The sequence below is a fragment of the Trematosphaeria pertusa genome (assembly GCF_010094035.1).
Source record: "Trematosphaeria pertusa strain CBS 122368 unplaced genomic scaffold BU26scaffold_3, whole genome shotgun sequence".
Taxonomy (NCBI): Eukaryota; Fungi; Ascomycota; class Dothideomycetes; order Pleosporales; family Trematosphaeriaceae; genus Trematosphaeria; species Trematosphaeria pertusa.
The window spans coordinates 411,237-426,984 of NW_022987214.1; the positions used below are offsets into that span (position 1 = coordinate 411,237).

General features: G+C 53.2%; 6 protein-coding genes across 6 annotated transcripts; 4 read left to right on the plus strand and 2 right to left on the minus strand.

Moving 5' to 3' along the window:
- The first annotated feature begins 2,746 nt into the window (after nucleotides 1–2,746).
- BU26DRAFT_211120 (uncharacterized protein) lies at nucleotides 2,747–4,082 on the plus strand. The gene has a single exon (XM_033820649.1). It carries the CDS (start codon nucleotides 2,834–2,836, stop codon nucleotides 3,776–3,778), a length of 945 nt encoding a protein of 314 aa, XP_033687894.1. The 5' UTR covers nucleotides 2,747–2,833; the 3' UTR covers nucleotides 3,779–4,082.
- An 827-nt stretch (nucleotides 4,083–4,909) lies between these two features.
- BU26DRAFT_515313 (uncharacterized protein) lies at nucleotides 4,910–6,367 on the plus strand. The gene is made up of 2 exons (XM_033828035.1): nucleotides 4,910–4,930; nucleotides 4,983–6,367. Exon 2 carries the CDS (start codon nucleotides 5,408–5,410, stop codon nucleotides 6,155–6,157), a length of 750 nt encoding a protein of 249 aa, XP_033687895.1. The 5' UTR covers nucleotides 4,910–4,930; nucleotides 4,983–5,407; the 3' UTR covers nucleotides 6,158–6,367.
- Nucleotides 6,368–6,745: 378 nt separating this feature from the next.
- On the plus strand, nucleotides 6,746–7,744 carry BU26DRAFT_515314 (uncharacterized protein). The gene is made up of 3 exons (XM_033828036.1): nucleotides 6,746–6,838; nucleotides 6,892–7,284; nucleotides 7,360–7,744. The coding sequence occupies exons 1-3, from the start codon at nucleotides 6,785–6,787 to the stop codon at nucleotides 7,468–7,470; spliced, it is 558 nt and encodes a 185-aa protein (XP_033687896.1). The 5' UTR covers nucleotides 6,746–6,784; the 3' UTR covers nucleotides 7,471–7,744.
- Nucleotides 7,745–8,287: 543 nt separating this feature from the next.
- BU26DRAFT_560237 (uncharacterized protein) lies at nucleotides 8,288–9,663 on the minus strand (the record flags this gene model as incomplete). Its single annotated transcript, XM_033832782.1, has 4 exons — nucleotides 8,288–8,895; nucleotides 8,948–9,037; nucleotides 9,087–9,540; nucleotides 9,589–9,663. 4 exons carry the CDS (start codon nucleotides 9,661–9,663, stop codon nucleotides 8,288–8,290), a joined length of 1,227 nt encoding a protein of 408 aa, XP_033687897.1.
- Nucleotides 9,664–10,502: 839 nt separating this feature from the next.
- On the minus strand, nucleotides 10,503–13,026 carry BU26DRAFT_501179 (uncharacterized protein; the record flags this gene model as incomplete). Its single annotated transcript, XM_033826551.1, has 5 exons — nucleotides 10,503–10,700; nucleotides 10,756–11,108; nucleotides 11,162–12,223; nucleotides 12,274–12,879; nucleotides 12,936–13,026. 5 exons carry the CDS (start codon nucleotides 13,024–13,026, stop codon nucleotides 10,503–10,505), a joined length of 2,310 nt encoding a protein of 769 aa, XP_033687898.1.
- A 326-nt stretch (nucleotides 13,027–13,352) lies between these two features.
- Nucleotides 13,353–15,669, plus strand: BU26DRAFT_515318 (cytochrome P450). Its single transcript, XM_033828037.1, has 2 exons — nucleotides 13,353–13,972; nucleotides 14,030–15,669. Exons 1-2 carry the CDS (start codon nucleotides 13,572–13,574, stop codon nucleotides 15,525–15,527), a joined length of 1,899 nt encoding a protein of 632 aa, XP_033687899.1. The 5' UTR covers nucleotides 13,353–13,571; the 3' UTR covers nucleotides 15,528–15,669.
- Nucleotides 15,670–15,748: the final 79 nt, after the last annotated feature.

The window sequence follows — 15,748 nt, forward strand, 5'->3', positions numbered from 1 at the left end:
CCGATTTGTTCGGCACGATAGCCGCGCCTCGGTTGCGGGGCGCATCTCTCCGAAAGGTATCGATATCTAAAAATTCGAATGCGGTTCAACCAAGTAGCATGGGAAAAGGGATGCCGAGATGAACATTTCTGAGCTACGGCGCACCCGAGTCGCGGACTCTCGGGTCGTGCGTGGGAGTAGAGGGTGAGACGGAGTCGAGACCAAGGGCTATTTGTGCGTTGCGATAAGTTGGACGACGGGCAGTGCATGCATGCGATCGAACTAATGTGTGCGGTGATGACTTTCGTTGGAGAGGATGAGTTGGTGGTCACGGAATGAGAGGTTGGAAGTGGTATTTCCGGACCCCGCTATCGGAGTTCTCGGAGTAGTTTCACGCGGTCCCGAGGTCAGAGTACGATCACGTGAACTTAACGTCTAATTAAGATTCTCCCTTCATTTTCGCCGCGAACCCGAAGATCTAGAAATAGTACCTTGATACCCTTTCCGGAATCAGCTATCAGCCCCGTGAGGTGGAGAGCCGCGAGGATTTGTCGCTTGCCTTTCCGTGGCAGCGATGATGCAACAGCAGCCCAAGTGCCGACAAACACCCAGCCAACCCCGACCTGTTCTCAAACCCAAATCCACTAATTGCAGCAAGCTTCCACTATTTGGGATTATGCTTGTTGATCGCGGATATGAGAATAAAGAGTACCGTTCTGTGGTATTTTTCAGCCAACTATTGCTTCGAAAATTTCCCGCCTCTTTCGAGTTACTCCCCTAAAATGGTCGAAGGAAAGAGATCCAATAGTGAGGAGGGAAGCGAGCCTGCTACAAACAGTGTTGCAATGAGAATCGCCGAAGAGGGAGCTACCAGCTTTATGGGAAATGCTCCCGCCCCAACACCCACTGCAGGACTTAGTCACACCTGTAAAAGCGCCATTAGCCAGTTATAATAGGCCTTCGTTGATATTTGAGCCTTTGAGCAGCTTTCGTCGAGCCTGCTTAGGAAAACTCGCGGTGAGAAGAACGGTCCCCATGGTTGACATCGGGTCGTGAAATTGTAGCAGTGGAGACTCAAGCAAACCTTGCCTGACGAGGTGCAGGAGGCCGAAGGGGCAAACGCTAACAGATACTAGTTTCGCTATCGAGCACGCAGCTTACCGAAGATGCTGTTCTTATCTCCTTGGAGAGCATGTGTGAAAGAGCACTCTGTACCGCATTTACAGTGGGCTAACGCGCGCACAGGGCGGAGTCATGAGTGGCCTTAAAAATTTCGCGAAACCAGCCTAGGTTGCACTTGGGAAATGGTTTCATCACTATCACTACATCGCCCGGTCCGTTCTTGGCGGTGAACTGCGGGGTAAAACGGCGGTCCTCAGCATCTATACCGCATAATACTCCCTCAAACCGCTCCCGCCGCGTCAATCAAACTTCGCCATCGTCGCCCGCACAAGCCGCCCCACATTCGTTACACCCTCCTTCAACTTTACAAGTCCCTCACATCAGCGACAACACCATCAACTATGCGCCTAAAATCCGTCATAATCCAAGCCGCAGCAGACAGCGGCCTCATAACTTTCGGGCCCCTCCTCCTCCTAACCCTCGTAATCTGGCTATTCGCTCCATCTTGGATACACTCGGAATGGGCGTTCGTGGGCATCGTAATCCTAGGCTGGATTCTCGGTCGGACATATGACAGGGTACTAGAGCTAATAGAGGATGACGAGTATCAAAGATATGAACAGAATGTTCTTCTAGGTCCGCGAAGGCGTAAGAGGAAGAGGAGAGATCTGAGGAAGGGGATAAGGAAAGGGGAGGGTGCGATGGTAGAAGTTTTAGTTAACGGGCTGGAGGAATGATGAGGAGGGGATATTGGGGACATTTTTGCTGGAATTTTGGAGGGGTCACTGGAGTCGCGTCGCACTCTTCGAGTATATTACAAGTACACGGACATTAAAAGAGCGAGGACCCTGATTGTGTGTTCCGTGTGAGTCTTGCTGATATTAGGAGTTCACTTGCAATATCACGTGACTTACAATTCACTGTTCTCTACAAACTTAAGGAGGCTTCCTGCGATACAGTTTGCTCAAACGAGTTTGTTTAAACGTTGTAATGCTATCAAGTTGCTAGGGTGGTTTAATCAGAGGTATCGGTGCATGCCTTGCTTCGACAGGGGCGTCCTCGAGACGACCAAATTCGCATGGGGTCTGCTGAAAGGCCCGAGAGCATCCAGTCATGGTTAAGGGAGAATGCTATATATGTGAAAGCACAAATTTGTAAGTCTGCTTTCTTCGAAAGGGCGATGAGTTGCAGGAAGCTGAGGGAGCTAAAGATAGCAGAAAGTCACAGACGTTTGTCAGGAAACCCACCGAGGCCCTGCCCACAAGGGTGAATTGGCTCGTCACGTGTAGTGTGCCAAGACGCTCCTTCCGAGTATAAAAGGCACTCAGTCTCTTGCGGCACGACATTCTCCTCTACACAACCAATACACGAACACTCAGCCATCCCGCGCCCAAGCCGACATGTGAGGCGTTAGGGATGATAATGTTCCGCGGATAGATGGCGAGTAAGTCATCGGTGAGAACCTATATAGACAGCACCCTAAAATATATTAGCATATTGGAAGGCCAGTACCAGCTTTCGACCCGTTCCAGCGAAGCTACGCGATAAGGTGGAATTGGCAATGGCTCTAGAGTGCGAAATGTTTTCTCTCGGTGAAAGAGATACCGCTTATAGTTGGTCGGAAAAAAATGAGCCTAGTGGCTGGGGACTCAGGCAGCAGCGCACAGAGCAGATATGGTGAAAGGTTTCTACCGGGTGAGGCTGATGCACCGCCACATCGCTGTGAAGGTGAATGCAAGAGGTGAACGAGCCCCACCTTGATTTTTTTTGTGGTCGCGTCCGGCGCTCAACACCGCACATTTGCCTCCAGTACCTATACTCAACCATGGCCAACGCAGACATTGTCAATACCCCGGCGAAGCCGGTCTGTTGCGAAGACCAAGCGCAAGACGCGGGCCCAGAGGAAGAAGACTTCATGGTGGGCGTTGCTGTAGACGAAGATACACCCGAAGACATGCCCGAAGACATGCCCGAATACGAATTCCGGACTAAAGACGAGTTCATCGAGAATCTGGAGCCTCTGACATGCAGCCTCTGCTTGGAGAAGTACGGGAACGACCATGTACCAGTCGAGCTACCAGACTGTGGCCACGTATTCGGCGACCACTGCATCATCCAATGGTTCGAGACGGAATCAGAAAACAACAATAAATGTCCTTTGTGCCGGAACGAGCTGTTTGAACAGGAGGACTTTGACATGGAGGATGACGAAGACGACGGGGATGCAGCGGGCTTCGTTGACAGTGATATCGCTTCGGAAGAAGAGGCCGATGACCAAAATGGTAATAACGGTGCTCAAGGTGAAGATGAAGCTATGGAGGAAGATTCGGAGGCCGAGCAAGGAGACGACGAGGAAAGCGACGGGGAAGGGGATGGTGAGGGAGATGTATCTGACGCCGAGGACTATACCGAAGAACATGCCAGCCCGAAACCACGAAAAGCGAAACACCCCCCTCCAGGTCAGCCAACGTCCAGATCCGCCGACGGGCATGATGACGAGCAAGAGACACTCTCTGGCGATGAAGAAGCGAATACAGAGTCGCATGAAAAACCAGCTGAGGAATCGGATGGAGACCTGTTCGGCGACGACGGAATTAGGAGGAACACGCCGTGTATTAGTGGTAGTGAGTACCAGCCCAGCGAGGAAGACATGGATACAGACTCCGATGAAGAATGAGCGGCAGTGGATCCTCGGACGGAGATGCGAGTCATAGTATAAATGGCGCTTGTCTTAAGGCCCCGGTGCACCGGACAAGGGGATAACGGTTCAGGTGCAATAGGTGGCCGTTTGGGGTTGGAAATTGCGGGAATTATGTCGGCCCACATGCGATCTAATTGTCCTGATAAGCAAAGAATCAATTCTTTCCTTCGCAGTCAACGGTGGTCTTCCGTCTTAACTCTTGCAGCAGCCTTTGCTGACCTATGTTGGCTAAATGTTCGAATTGACAAACTGTGATGGGCCATTAGGAGTTCGATATTGGTTCCAGAACTGGGAAGATGAGACGCAAGGTGTGCATTCCTTGGGGAGATGGCGCTTTTGCTCTCAAATGTCAGTCAAAGTGAATTTCACCCGAATGCGGCGAGACGACGCCGCACGCGTTCTAATGTTGTGCGTGGTTATACTTACCTTGAACGCGAGCATCTCCTCTCGCCCTGACTATCCCAGACCTGTTTGGAGGAAAGCGGTGCAATGTGGACATGCTTTGTTTAATTTGCGTGGTGACTGGGGAACTGTCTGGAAGGACTGCTAGGGCGGTGTCGGCGATTGCACGGAGATAAGTCGGATGTGGTATCGTCCAGCCGCCTACTCCTCACCTCCTCACGATTCTCCTGCAACATCCGCAGGCATCAATCGGCGCCTCACGGTAGTAAACGACATTACGAGGCCATTCTGTCCCACCATCTTGACTGCTATGCCTGCCGCTCCACTGCCTCCGCTGCTGTCGCAATCGTGCGCAAATCGTCCGGAGGCTCGGCCGATTCTCAGTAATCCATCGCACTACTTCTTCGCAATTTCAACGCTCGTACGTTCATCCTACCACCACGCTGAGATGCACTGGCTCGCCATCGGAGAAATGCTCGTGAACATTGCCGGCATCGCGCAGCCCGAGTTGTTGCGGTGGGACGATTGCTCGACCGTCGATTTCGTGAGCATTAGCAAGCGTGGATATACGTGATACGAAAAAAGTCGCTGAGAAAACAAATCGCCAAGTCCGCCTTCCGCAGTTGCCAAGCGATGCGCTGGTATTTGTAGAGGCCAGACGCTGATGGACCAGAGGCGGAGCTGCTCGGAACAATGCGGCCCCATCCGTAACAGTAACTCGATATGGCAAGGCTTCTGTAGAACGATTATAGATCTGATGACTGACGAGATCTTTAAGTTTCAGCTTTTTAAGCTTAAATCGGTCGACGACTGTGATTCGTGCGATGTTTCGATTCCCCGCCATGTGTGGTTCAGCCGCACGTGGATAGCGTCAGCGACGAACTCAGCCTTAGCGACGGTGAGAGCGACGACATGAGAAGGATATTAGAAATGACGTCTATTACTAGAGTTGTTTTACTAGGATACTTCGTGGTCTATTGGGCTTGGAGAACGCCACGGCTCCCGGAGAAGGGTATAAATGCCATCCAGACTGCAGCTTTGGAGAACCATCTCCTTGCATCTCACCACAAAACAACAAAACCCAAATAACTCCTTTCGTTATTTTCTATTTGTTTTTCTCTCTGTCTCCTATCTTCTTAATTATCTTCTTCTCCAATCACTAAAGCAAAACCACTTCACATAATATCCACCAAGACCTTCAAAATGCAGTTCACTACCGCTGTCCTCGCCGCTCTCTCCACCGTCGGCGCTCTCGCCCTCCCCCAGTACGAATACACCGACAACAGCGTCATCGTCCAACTTGGCGGCGACGACGAGCTCGCCACCCAGACCCAATTCAGCAAAGTCCAATACGGCCAGCGTGAGGAGCAGATGCCCGTTGGCTCCTCCGGCCCCTTCAAGACCGTCAATTTGGAAGTAGGCAAGGGCGTACAACAGCAAAATCTCCGCTGCCAGGTGCTCGATGACGCCGGCAAACCTATTGTCTTGATGCGCGGCGCCAACGTGGACATCACCTTCTCGGATGCCGATAAGGGCGAGTGGCAGTTCAGGAAGGAGAGTATGGTCAGCAACATCATCTGCGACCCGACCTTTGTCGCCATCGACCCCAGCGAGAAGGACGTCACCATTATCCTCTCCGGTCCTAGTGAGCTCGCCACGCAGACTACGCTCCTTCTCGGCGGCACGACTCTCGAAGCGCAGTCCCCAACCGGCTCGTTCGGCCCGTACAACACCGTTGAGCTCCGCGTTGGCTCGCTCGTCGAGAACCAGGCTCTGCGCTGCCAGGTCCGCGATTTGTATGGCAACCCGATCATCATCAGGCGCGGCGAGAATACCGATATCACGTTCTCGGATGCTAAGAAGGGCTCCTGGGCTTTCCTGAAGCCGGCTGAGAGCGAGGTCCATGCCATTATCTGCGATCCGGCTTTTGTCGCGCAGAAGATCATCGTCTAAGCGGCTGGCTCTGGCCGAATATGATTTTGAATGGCGGAGCATTGGGAGGGATGCGATGCGACGGTTGGTCTAATCCTTGATTTGCATAGCGACGGTTTTGGAGCATTTTTGTGGCGTTTTGTTTTTTAGATCGGTTCGCTTTTAGATTTTTAGTACGACTGCTCGTTAATGCTTTGTTTATATAGAAAATGGGATCACTCCTTCTCCCCGCGATTTGGTTGCTTTTAAAGCTGTGGTGAATGGATGCGTGCTGAGAGATGCTGGCTTGTGATGATAGCTGCGCACCTCTTCTTTCCCTCCCGCAGGCCTCACCTAGTGGGGCGATTCACACTTCGTTATTAGAACCCCAGGTCTCTTGAAGTAATCCGATATTTATTGTCGCCCCAGTTTTTGGTTCCGAACGCGCCCCGTGGAGCTTTCTTACTATGGCGTTGCTCTTTGGATTCACAAACATGCACCCGAAATTGTAACAGACTAGCTCATGGGGCTGCATCGACGCTACCTCCTGCGCCACCCACGCGAATAGCTAGGATCCCACACTTATAAGATCTATTCGGTGACGCCCGTCAGACCTCATAATTCTCGTCCGCATTTCAACTTTCCAAGTTATCGCTTCACTAGCAAGAAATGGCCGCCCCTCCCTCACAAACCATCGATAAGCTCGGCGGAAGCTGGACTTTGGTACTCCAACCGTCCCAACTCCTACCCACGCGCCCTCTCTAACCATCTCCCAGAACAAAGCCCTCTCCACCGACTTCAACCCCCTAATGCGCCTCCAAGGCCTCACCTGGCTCTCCCGCAAAGCCGTCAACCTAGCCACCATAACCACGCACATCACGCTCAAACCCTCCCCCTCGGAAGCCGCCTCCTCCACGCGCACCCTCATCCTCAACAACAGCGCCTTCAACTTCCCCGGCACCGTCGAAGCGCGCACGCTCGACTGGGAATGGCGCGACTTCAAAGACTACATCTGGGGCGCGTTCCAGGACCGCAGTAGGATCGTGCGGAAGGACGGGCTGGCGCAGGAGGTGGCTGATGGGGAGTGGGTGCAGGGGCTCAGGGGCGAGGATGAATGGATGGTGGAGAGCGAGATTAGGGCAAGGGATGGGGCGTGGTCGAATCATACGGTATGTATGGCTGCGGTGCGGTGCGACTACTATTGCGTTTTGAGGGAGCTGAAGCTGACATTTGCGGTTGTGCAGGTTTGGGGCTTCAAGAGTGTGGGGGCGGAGAGGAGGCTGATTAGGCATATGGAGGCGCGGCGGGGCGAGGAATGTGCGCGTGCGGTGCTGGTTTACGACTTCGTGTCTTGAAACAGGCTCTGTTGATCGCGGGTACAGTAGCAGTACCTTGGAGGATCAGTGGTTGGGAAGTTGAGATTGAGGTGCGCCTCAATACAAGTGCTGCGGTTGGTGCTTACAGGCACCGTCCAATAGGAGCATTTCGTGTAGCCAAGAACGTCAGGTTTAAGTTGCATCTCGGGGATCAGAGCGCAGCGGCTCGGGGATCATGCACGTGGTATAGTACATGTTCTCTAGTCTAGTCCTGGCTTATGGTTTTCACATTAATCAATTTCCTTGTTTTCCACGAGGCATCCCTGATAGAGACGCCGATCACAGAATCGACGCTTGTTGGTTACACTTGCAGATGGATAATCACCGTGAAATAGTTTCGTGATACGAATGCGAGGCAGACACAGGAGTGAGCTGTCGATCTCGCGATTACGACTGCAATGAGAAACAAGTGAGCATGCGAAGGCTACTAACCGCCGGCATACTACACTCCACTAAGCCAGGCAAGAAGTGTGATTCAATGTGAGAAATTTAGATGTGCAATTTTAGGTACACATTCTTCATATGGCTACGAGAGTGTACATCTCCGAAATGATGGCGGCTTCCACTGCGATGCTTCCAAAAGCGGGAAAATGGCCCAAGGAGAGACGATAATTTCTTCTCCGCGAGCCCGGAAGTAGCACTTCCCACACTCTTGTGTGAATCAGAATTGTGAGCCCTCATGTTCCAATCCCTGACAAACCATACCACTCCTCGTCTAATCTTCGCTCGCATCCCTCCTCCCAGATACCCGGGTAACCCCAGGCTGCTAAGAATAGCGTTCCTGCGGGCGAAAAGCTCAAGCGGACGTAGAGCTCGTCATCTTCCACGAGTCATTGTCAATGGAGTTTGGAGCGCCGGTCGTGGAGCTCGGACATTTCGTGCTGCTTTCCAGCGTCGCCAGCTCCGAGTCGAACGTAGATATCGATGTAGGCACAGACTTCTGCGTCGTATCCGGGCTACCTTTAATGTACGTCATAACGCCCAGTTTAGTCCCGATATGCCTCGGGAATGCCAAATAAGATTTCGGTCCATTGGTCGAGAACTCCAGCTCCGTGTCGTACGCTTCTTTGCGCATCTTACGCACTTTGCCGCGGAGCGTGTGGGGCGACTCGCCGGGGCTGTGGAATTGCAATTGCTGCTTCTCTTCTTCTTGGCGCTTGCTGCGCTCCACGAAGACGGCGCGATAGGAGGCTACCGCCGCCATGGTGACGGCTATCGACGCCTCGACGTGATACAGCATGTACTGCGTGCCGAGGTCGCCCCAGCCACGGTAGCGGGAGAGACAGACGCGGATGAGAGACACTATGATAATGACGATAGAGAGGCAGAGAAAGGCGGCGATGGCGAGCTTTTGGCTGAGTCGGATCCGGACGTGGCGGAGGATCCATACAGGGATCGCGACGACTGGGGAGCATTAGCTTTTTGTGTTGTATGAAAGGATGGCAGGTGGACTTACTCATAGCATCTGTAAGCGCATCGAAGACGAACGCAAACCAAGTTCCAGTGAGCAAAGCGCTCTTTGGCGGTTCGGGTGTGCAATGCAAGACTGCTCAGTTTAGCACGAATATTCACATAACGGGCATGATGTGACGTACGAAGCTCTGTTCCTTCGTAAGGACACTCAATCCAAGGCAGCGCAATCATAATCGCCCAATAAACGAAGATAACGCCCACAGTGCTCCAATACCAAATCAACATGGGGCGCGAAACATTCCGGATCAAATCCTTGAAGCTCACCAAGAAGCAGAGCTTGACGGGGCAGATAGCGGACCAGAGCAGCGCAACTAGCGAGTAGTTGATAGCTTGCGCGTTCATGATCTGCTTGAGATCGGAGACCGTGGGGAAAACGGTCTTATCGTACTTGAGCACATTGAGGACGTAGAGAAGCCAGGCGAAGTGATAGTAGAGGCCTGTTGCAGCGGACAGGCATATGAGCGCGAAGAGCAGGATGCAGTCGTCGAGAAGCAGACGGCGCCGGATGGCTAGCCTTACTGCCACTCTGCCGATTACACAGAGCACAGAGATGCCATAGAAGAAGCCCGCGACAGTCTTGATGCCGATTAGAGAATGCCTTCACGTGGTAATGGCCGGACTCACCTGATAGACCGGTAGGCTCACCCTTCCGGCATGCTCGATCTTCCACTTGCTGGCGTCGTCGTACGTGGTCTGCATATTGTTTTCCGGATGCAAAGAAGGACGTTAATCGCAAAGTAGGAGCCTCTCCAGCATGTGAAAAATCGAATCGGACGAATGTAAGACTGGGCAGAGAGCTCCGACTAAAGTACCCTTGGCTCGGAGGTAACACCAGTCCTTCTCTTCCGAAGTCAATCGCCGAGGTCCTCGCTCCTCCGATGCATAGATAGATCACCATAAGCACAGCAAACCTGAAACGCAGTTAATATTTTGAAGTCCCCGGTGGTGGCGCCCTCCATACCTGATGCTGAGCCGACGCCTCTACGCCCGACATCATTTCGCGCCGCCGTACCCCTGCACATTCGCTATTGTAGAACCCCGATCACACAAGCTCCACCAATCCTTCTCGTACCGCCCGGGCCGCTTGCTTGAAACAGCCTTATCTACGCCCGCGACGCTTGCACCGAGCTCTTCGCGTGGAGGCTGAGTAGACATAGTGGGGTGCATGTAATATTGACCGCGCTAAGATCGGTCTCCGGTCTCTTACCCCTTGCGTGCGTTGTACAGGGGTGTTATAATGTGCAGCTGTTGGCGTTACACGGCACGGGTGAGGCTTTTACCGTCATTTATGGGGCGGATGGTTTGTGGAAAATGGCGTGGTGGACAAGAATAGATTTACTGTATACACTGCTCCCGAGGCTAATTCGCGGCCTCGGGATGGATGACGTCACGGTCCGCCGCATAAAAGATCTAGTCACATGACAACGAGAACATTCAGACTTCACGTGGCACTTGTAACGAAAAGGCAAGTTATTGCGGTAAATTATAACCCGCTGGGCCATGAAAGTGGAAGAATTTTGCAGTTGTCAGGGCGTGACCTACCGTCTCGATCCCGGCGCCCAGACAAGTCCAACGAACGCGAGCACGCGATAAACACTCCCAATAATGAAGACCATACCCAAGTCCAGAGAATACCTCCCCAGCACCCACTTCGTCGCTGCGGCCGCCTTATCCACGTCATACAAATGCGCAGCGCAGCGTAGAAAGCGATCCATCCAGGCCTCGGCGAACCACGTCTGCGACTACGATTAGCAATTTCTCAGCATTCAGGTACTGGTAGTCGCTACTTACTCCAGGATACATCCTCCACATCCACTCCAAATGCCACTCGTGCACGGTAGCCAAGGGCGGCCCATGCCCGTCCAGAACGCTAATCACGAGGCACAGGATAGTAGCAAAGAGCGGGCCATCTTCCCGCGAGACAACCACAGAGACCAGTGAAGCGAGACCGTAGATGGCGTAGAAGTAGAGCGCGATCGTAACGTAGCTATCCCAGAACGAAATACAGGGTGTCGCAAGAATGGCGTAGAAGGAAGTGAAGTGCAGTGAAGAAAGGAGGATCCTAGGAATCGTAGAGAGGAGTTTTCCTGTGTAGTATGCGGAGCGACTGTGGCCGGAGCGCGTTTCTCGCTGATACGTATCCTCTGTTCATTGGTCAGCGATCAAGTTTTGTACCGTTAGGAATTAGAACACTCACTTTCATCCCCAAACACCCTCACCCCTGGCGACGCACTCGCCAGCCCAATCGCCATACAACACATCAAGCTGATCATCGGCACAGTCTTGTAGTCCACCGCCGAACTCAGCAGCTCAAACGGTGGCAGATACAACCCCTGGAAATGCAATCCTTTGTACGGATATAGGGCAAGACCAATGAGCAGTCCGGCTACCGCACCGACACCGATCTCGAGGTAGAAGCTGACCGGCTGTCGCTGTTGCTGTTTCAATGCGCGGGTGAGGCAGAAATACGTTTGCAGCAGCCACGGCGCGCTTCTCCCGCTCGTGGAGGGAAGTGGATCATCGGATACGGTGATTGGGATAGGGGGAAGAGCTTTCTTCCAGTACTCTTCCCAGTCCATGACGAGCTTTGAGCCGTGCATGTTAAAGATCTGGGGTGGTTCTATAATAGGGTTTCGCTCCGACACAATATCAAGGATCGCATCAGCAGGGTTCGCGGCATCCGAGACGGAGAACCCCCGGTTTTTGAAGAAGGGGACTATTCCTTCCCTTGGGCCTTGAAAGACTTGCTCGCCTTTCTTCAATACGAGGACGTTGTCTAGGACCTCGAAGATCTCGCGGCGCGGCTGATGGATGATGCAGACGATGGTGACGCCCATTTGGGAGAGCGCTTTCAACAGCTCGACTAATGAGAGTGCGGAAGTAGAATCCAATCCAGAAGTAGGTTCGTCGAGGAAGAGTGCCATGGGTCCGGCGATTAGCTCGATGCCGATGCTGGCACGTTTCCTTTCGCCGCCCGAAATGTTGCGAACGGTTCTATGTTGAGTATGGGTGAGATGCAAGCAATCCAGGAGTCGGTCCACGTGATCGTTCCGCTGCGCTTCCGTCCACGAGCGAGGTAGGCGGATGCGCGCAGAGTGGAGGATGTTCTCGCGCACTGTGAGTTCGGGAAGTAAAACGTCGTCTTGCGGGACATAGCCGATCAACTTGCTGTACTTTGATCGTTCGGCCTGCCCTCCGTTCACAGATATACTGCCATTGCTGGGAATCCGGTTGCCCATAAGTAGATCGACGAAAGTTGCTGGAATGGAGGTCAGCCTTTGAGCGGAGTGTGCGGCGCTACAAACTCACATTTCCCCGACCCAGAAGGCCCCATCACAGCCCACATGCTTCCTTTCTCAATTCCTCCGCTAATCGCAGATACAATATCACGATCCATGCTCTTCGGTCGATACGTAAGATCAGAAAAGGCAAAGCTGAGACCAATATTACTCGTCTTCACGCACCGCGCAAAGCTTGCCATGAAAGCTTTGACACTAGCATCGTCGTCAGAACTACAGAGAGTCTCTTGAGACGACGTCCTCTCAACGTCAGACCTCCGATTCTTGCTCCTCAGCTTCCTCCAATCGCGCCACCACAGTAACCCCATCACCACATCAATCGCCACAATAATGATGAAACCGAGCAGGGAGAACTGCCGACTACTCTCCAGTGGACAGATACTTGTCAAACCACAACGAAAAGGGTCGTATGTTCCAACAGGACAGTACGATCCCTTAGGACAGGACAGCATTTCGCGGCCATCCTGAGGACAGAATTTTCCAGGTGGGCACACGACTGGCTGATACAGGCCTTGAGATTCGACGCAAGGCGTTGAGGGAGACTCCAGGCGCGTTGCTTGACATGATGCGGTGGGCGCGCAGAATTCTGGAGGGTGGAGTGCGGAATTGTTGGGGCCTAAACGTAGTGATCAATGATAGGACGGTCAGGGTGGGGGTTAGAGGAATGCATACAGTAGAATCCAAGATTACAGTGGAAGCTTGAGGTTAGTTGGATGGGAGCTGCGCCTGAGAGGCAGCTCGAGTTCGAAGAGAGACCGACCATGGTGGAATGGTGGAGTGACGATGAGAAGGCTCGAAGGCGACAATGTGACGGCGTCGACGAGAAGCAAATGAAGTCGGCCCCGAACGCGTATATTGATACGGCACCCAACAATGGTTAATTGCTCTCTCCACAGAAATCCTTCCGAGGCTGACTTGACATGGTAGAGGTGCGCCGCGGGGGCTGAGCTTCGGCTAAGCTAACCTCCACCACGACTAGCTTCCTCGGGGACTTACATGATTCCCGCTGCACGTTCTACCACGCGCCACCCGGCGAGACATACATAGGTACATGAATTCTTAGCGCGCGATAGAACCGGGGCGAGAATCCCATTGCGCCGCACCGATTGCTGCCCTCGCAGCTTGTCTAGGCCACTTTCCTAATCGAGGGGATCGTATTCGAGGATGCTGATGATGGTGGTGTGGAGTGTTTCAGGTACACTTCGCCGAGGGCTGGGTCCATTTCTCTCAGATCTGTCATGTGCTGGTCGAGCTGATCGGTATATCATTCTTGCCAGTTGGCTGTGCAAGTAGTCTTCCTTTCCATCCATGGCACTTTCGTCCTTCGCTATGGCGTCTCTTTCGAACTCATCAGCAGACCTCTTCACTGAGCGTGCTCTTTTCTCTTCAAACCTTCAATGCTGCCACCCCAACAGCAATCCCTCCCTCTGGCATCTCGGGGCGGGCGGATCGAACGGCCGTGCAGTAGCCTTAGCCCCTTCCACCACTCCCGCAGCGCCTTCAGGCCATAGAGTTCTCTTCTTTCAATTCACCATATTATTCCTTCTTGTCCGATACGCATGCCGCGTTATTGCCTTCCAGCCCCGCCATTGGGGGAAGTGGGGCAATGAAGTCCCCAGGAAGCCACCACTCCTTCCATACCTCGTTCCCATGTGGGGGAGCACGTTATCCTTCATTTTTAGACCACGAAACTTCATGATGAGAGTTGGGTAAGCACGTCGCCTCCCCTTCATACATGGTAGAACTTTCTGACTTTGCTTGATTAGGCGCCATTTTGGAAGGTTCATGCCGGTCCGAGTGCGTCTCTTATTTGGGGACGTTTACATCATCCGCGGGCAAGAGAACATCTCCAGCCTCTGGAAGGAATCGACACATTCCAACTACACCGAATTGCTTGGCTTCATGCTCGACCGCATGTTTGACATGCCCGCAAAGGCGTTGAAGCTCTGGAAAGATGACTCCGGGTTCCTGCCGAAACCACATCCCAACAGCAACACAGCGCCTAACAATCGCATTGATGCGATTATCCATCAGCTGGCGCACGACTTTCTTCTCAGTCCACGCTCTTCTCAGATCGCGGATCGCTTTTCCAATCTTCTGGAAAAGCGACTTTCGGGTCTTCCGATCGGTTCGCAATGGGTCGGAATGGACGACCTTATGGAGTTCTTCCAGCTCCAGATGACATCCGCAAACATCGAGGCGCTATACGGCCCAATCCTCCAGTCAGAGCAGCCCACGCTCTGCGAGGACTTCTGGCTCTTCAATCGGCACATCGGAGCGCTGTGTAAGCAGTTCCCGAAGTGGACGGTGAACTGGACGGTCCCGCAGGCGTGTGCGGCGCGAGCGAGAATTCTCCGGACGATCAAGCACTGGCAGAGCCGAATGCTAGGAAAGAGCAACAGCGATGAGAAACTTCCCGATGCGTATTGGAATGCCGATTTCATCCGGAAGTGGCATGACAAGCTCACTGGGATGGACGGCTTCGACGAAAATGCCGTCGCGTCGCTGTACTTCAGCATGCTCTGGGTCTCGAATGTTAACATCATCCCATGCGCATTCTGGACAGCTTTGGAGCTATACCGCGACCCCAGAACTCTTGCAGAAGCTCGCACCTCAGCCACGCGGTGCATGTCGGCACCAGTCTCGGACGCTCTTTCGCCACTTCCTTCAATACCGGATTTGACGAAAGACCCGCTGCTGCAGTCTGTCTTCGCAGAGGCGCTGCGACTTCGCACTCACGCGTATATCACGCGATACTTCTCCCACAAATCCGTCGTGGTGGGAAAGGAATGGCTAATTCCTCAGAAGAAAATATGTTTGCTTTCAACAATGCCCGCACACCATGACGAGACTATCTGGAACACGTACAATGGGCGCTTCCCTCTCGAAACCTTCTGGGCGCGCCGCTTCATCATTGATCCCGAGGATCCTATGAGCGGCCCGATCAAGCCAGAGGCTAGATCACAAACGAGGCGATCTCGTGCTGACTCCGTGACCGGAGAGGGCACACAGCTGACCTTCTCCACGGAAGGTCTTTCCGCGTCATGGATCCCATTCGGCGGCGGGCCGAGGGCATGTCCGGGACGGCATGTCGGGAAGCAGCAGGTGCTCGCAACGATCGCACTGCTGATCCAGCAGTTCGATATCGAGATCTTGGCGGATGAGCCTGCCTGGGAGATGGATGAGTCGGGCTACGGACCGGGCGTCCAACGCCCTGTAGCGAAGGTTCCGTTCAGGATTAGGCGTCGGGAATCATCTGTTTGAGGGGGGTCGGGGACCTTCCGGCCAGTCGTCCAATCGTTTCATATGTTCAAGGTATTGATATTAGCCCATGACGAAATACAATGAGCTGGCGTGGTGTGAGATATCCCGCTAATACCTATCCGATTCTGCCTGCTTCAAAAGCTTCTGTGTATGAAAGTGAAGTGGTGGTGGATTCTCGGAGGTTCTTGCTCGCTTAGGGCTGCGCCGCCCACGGCGCTAAA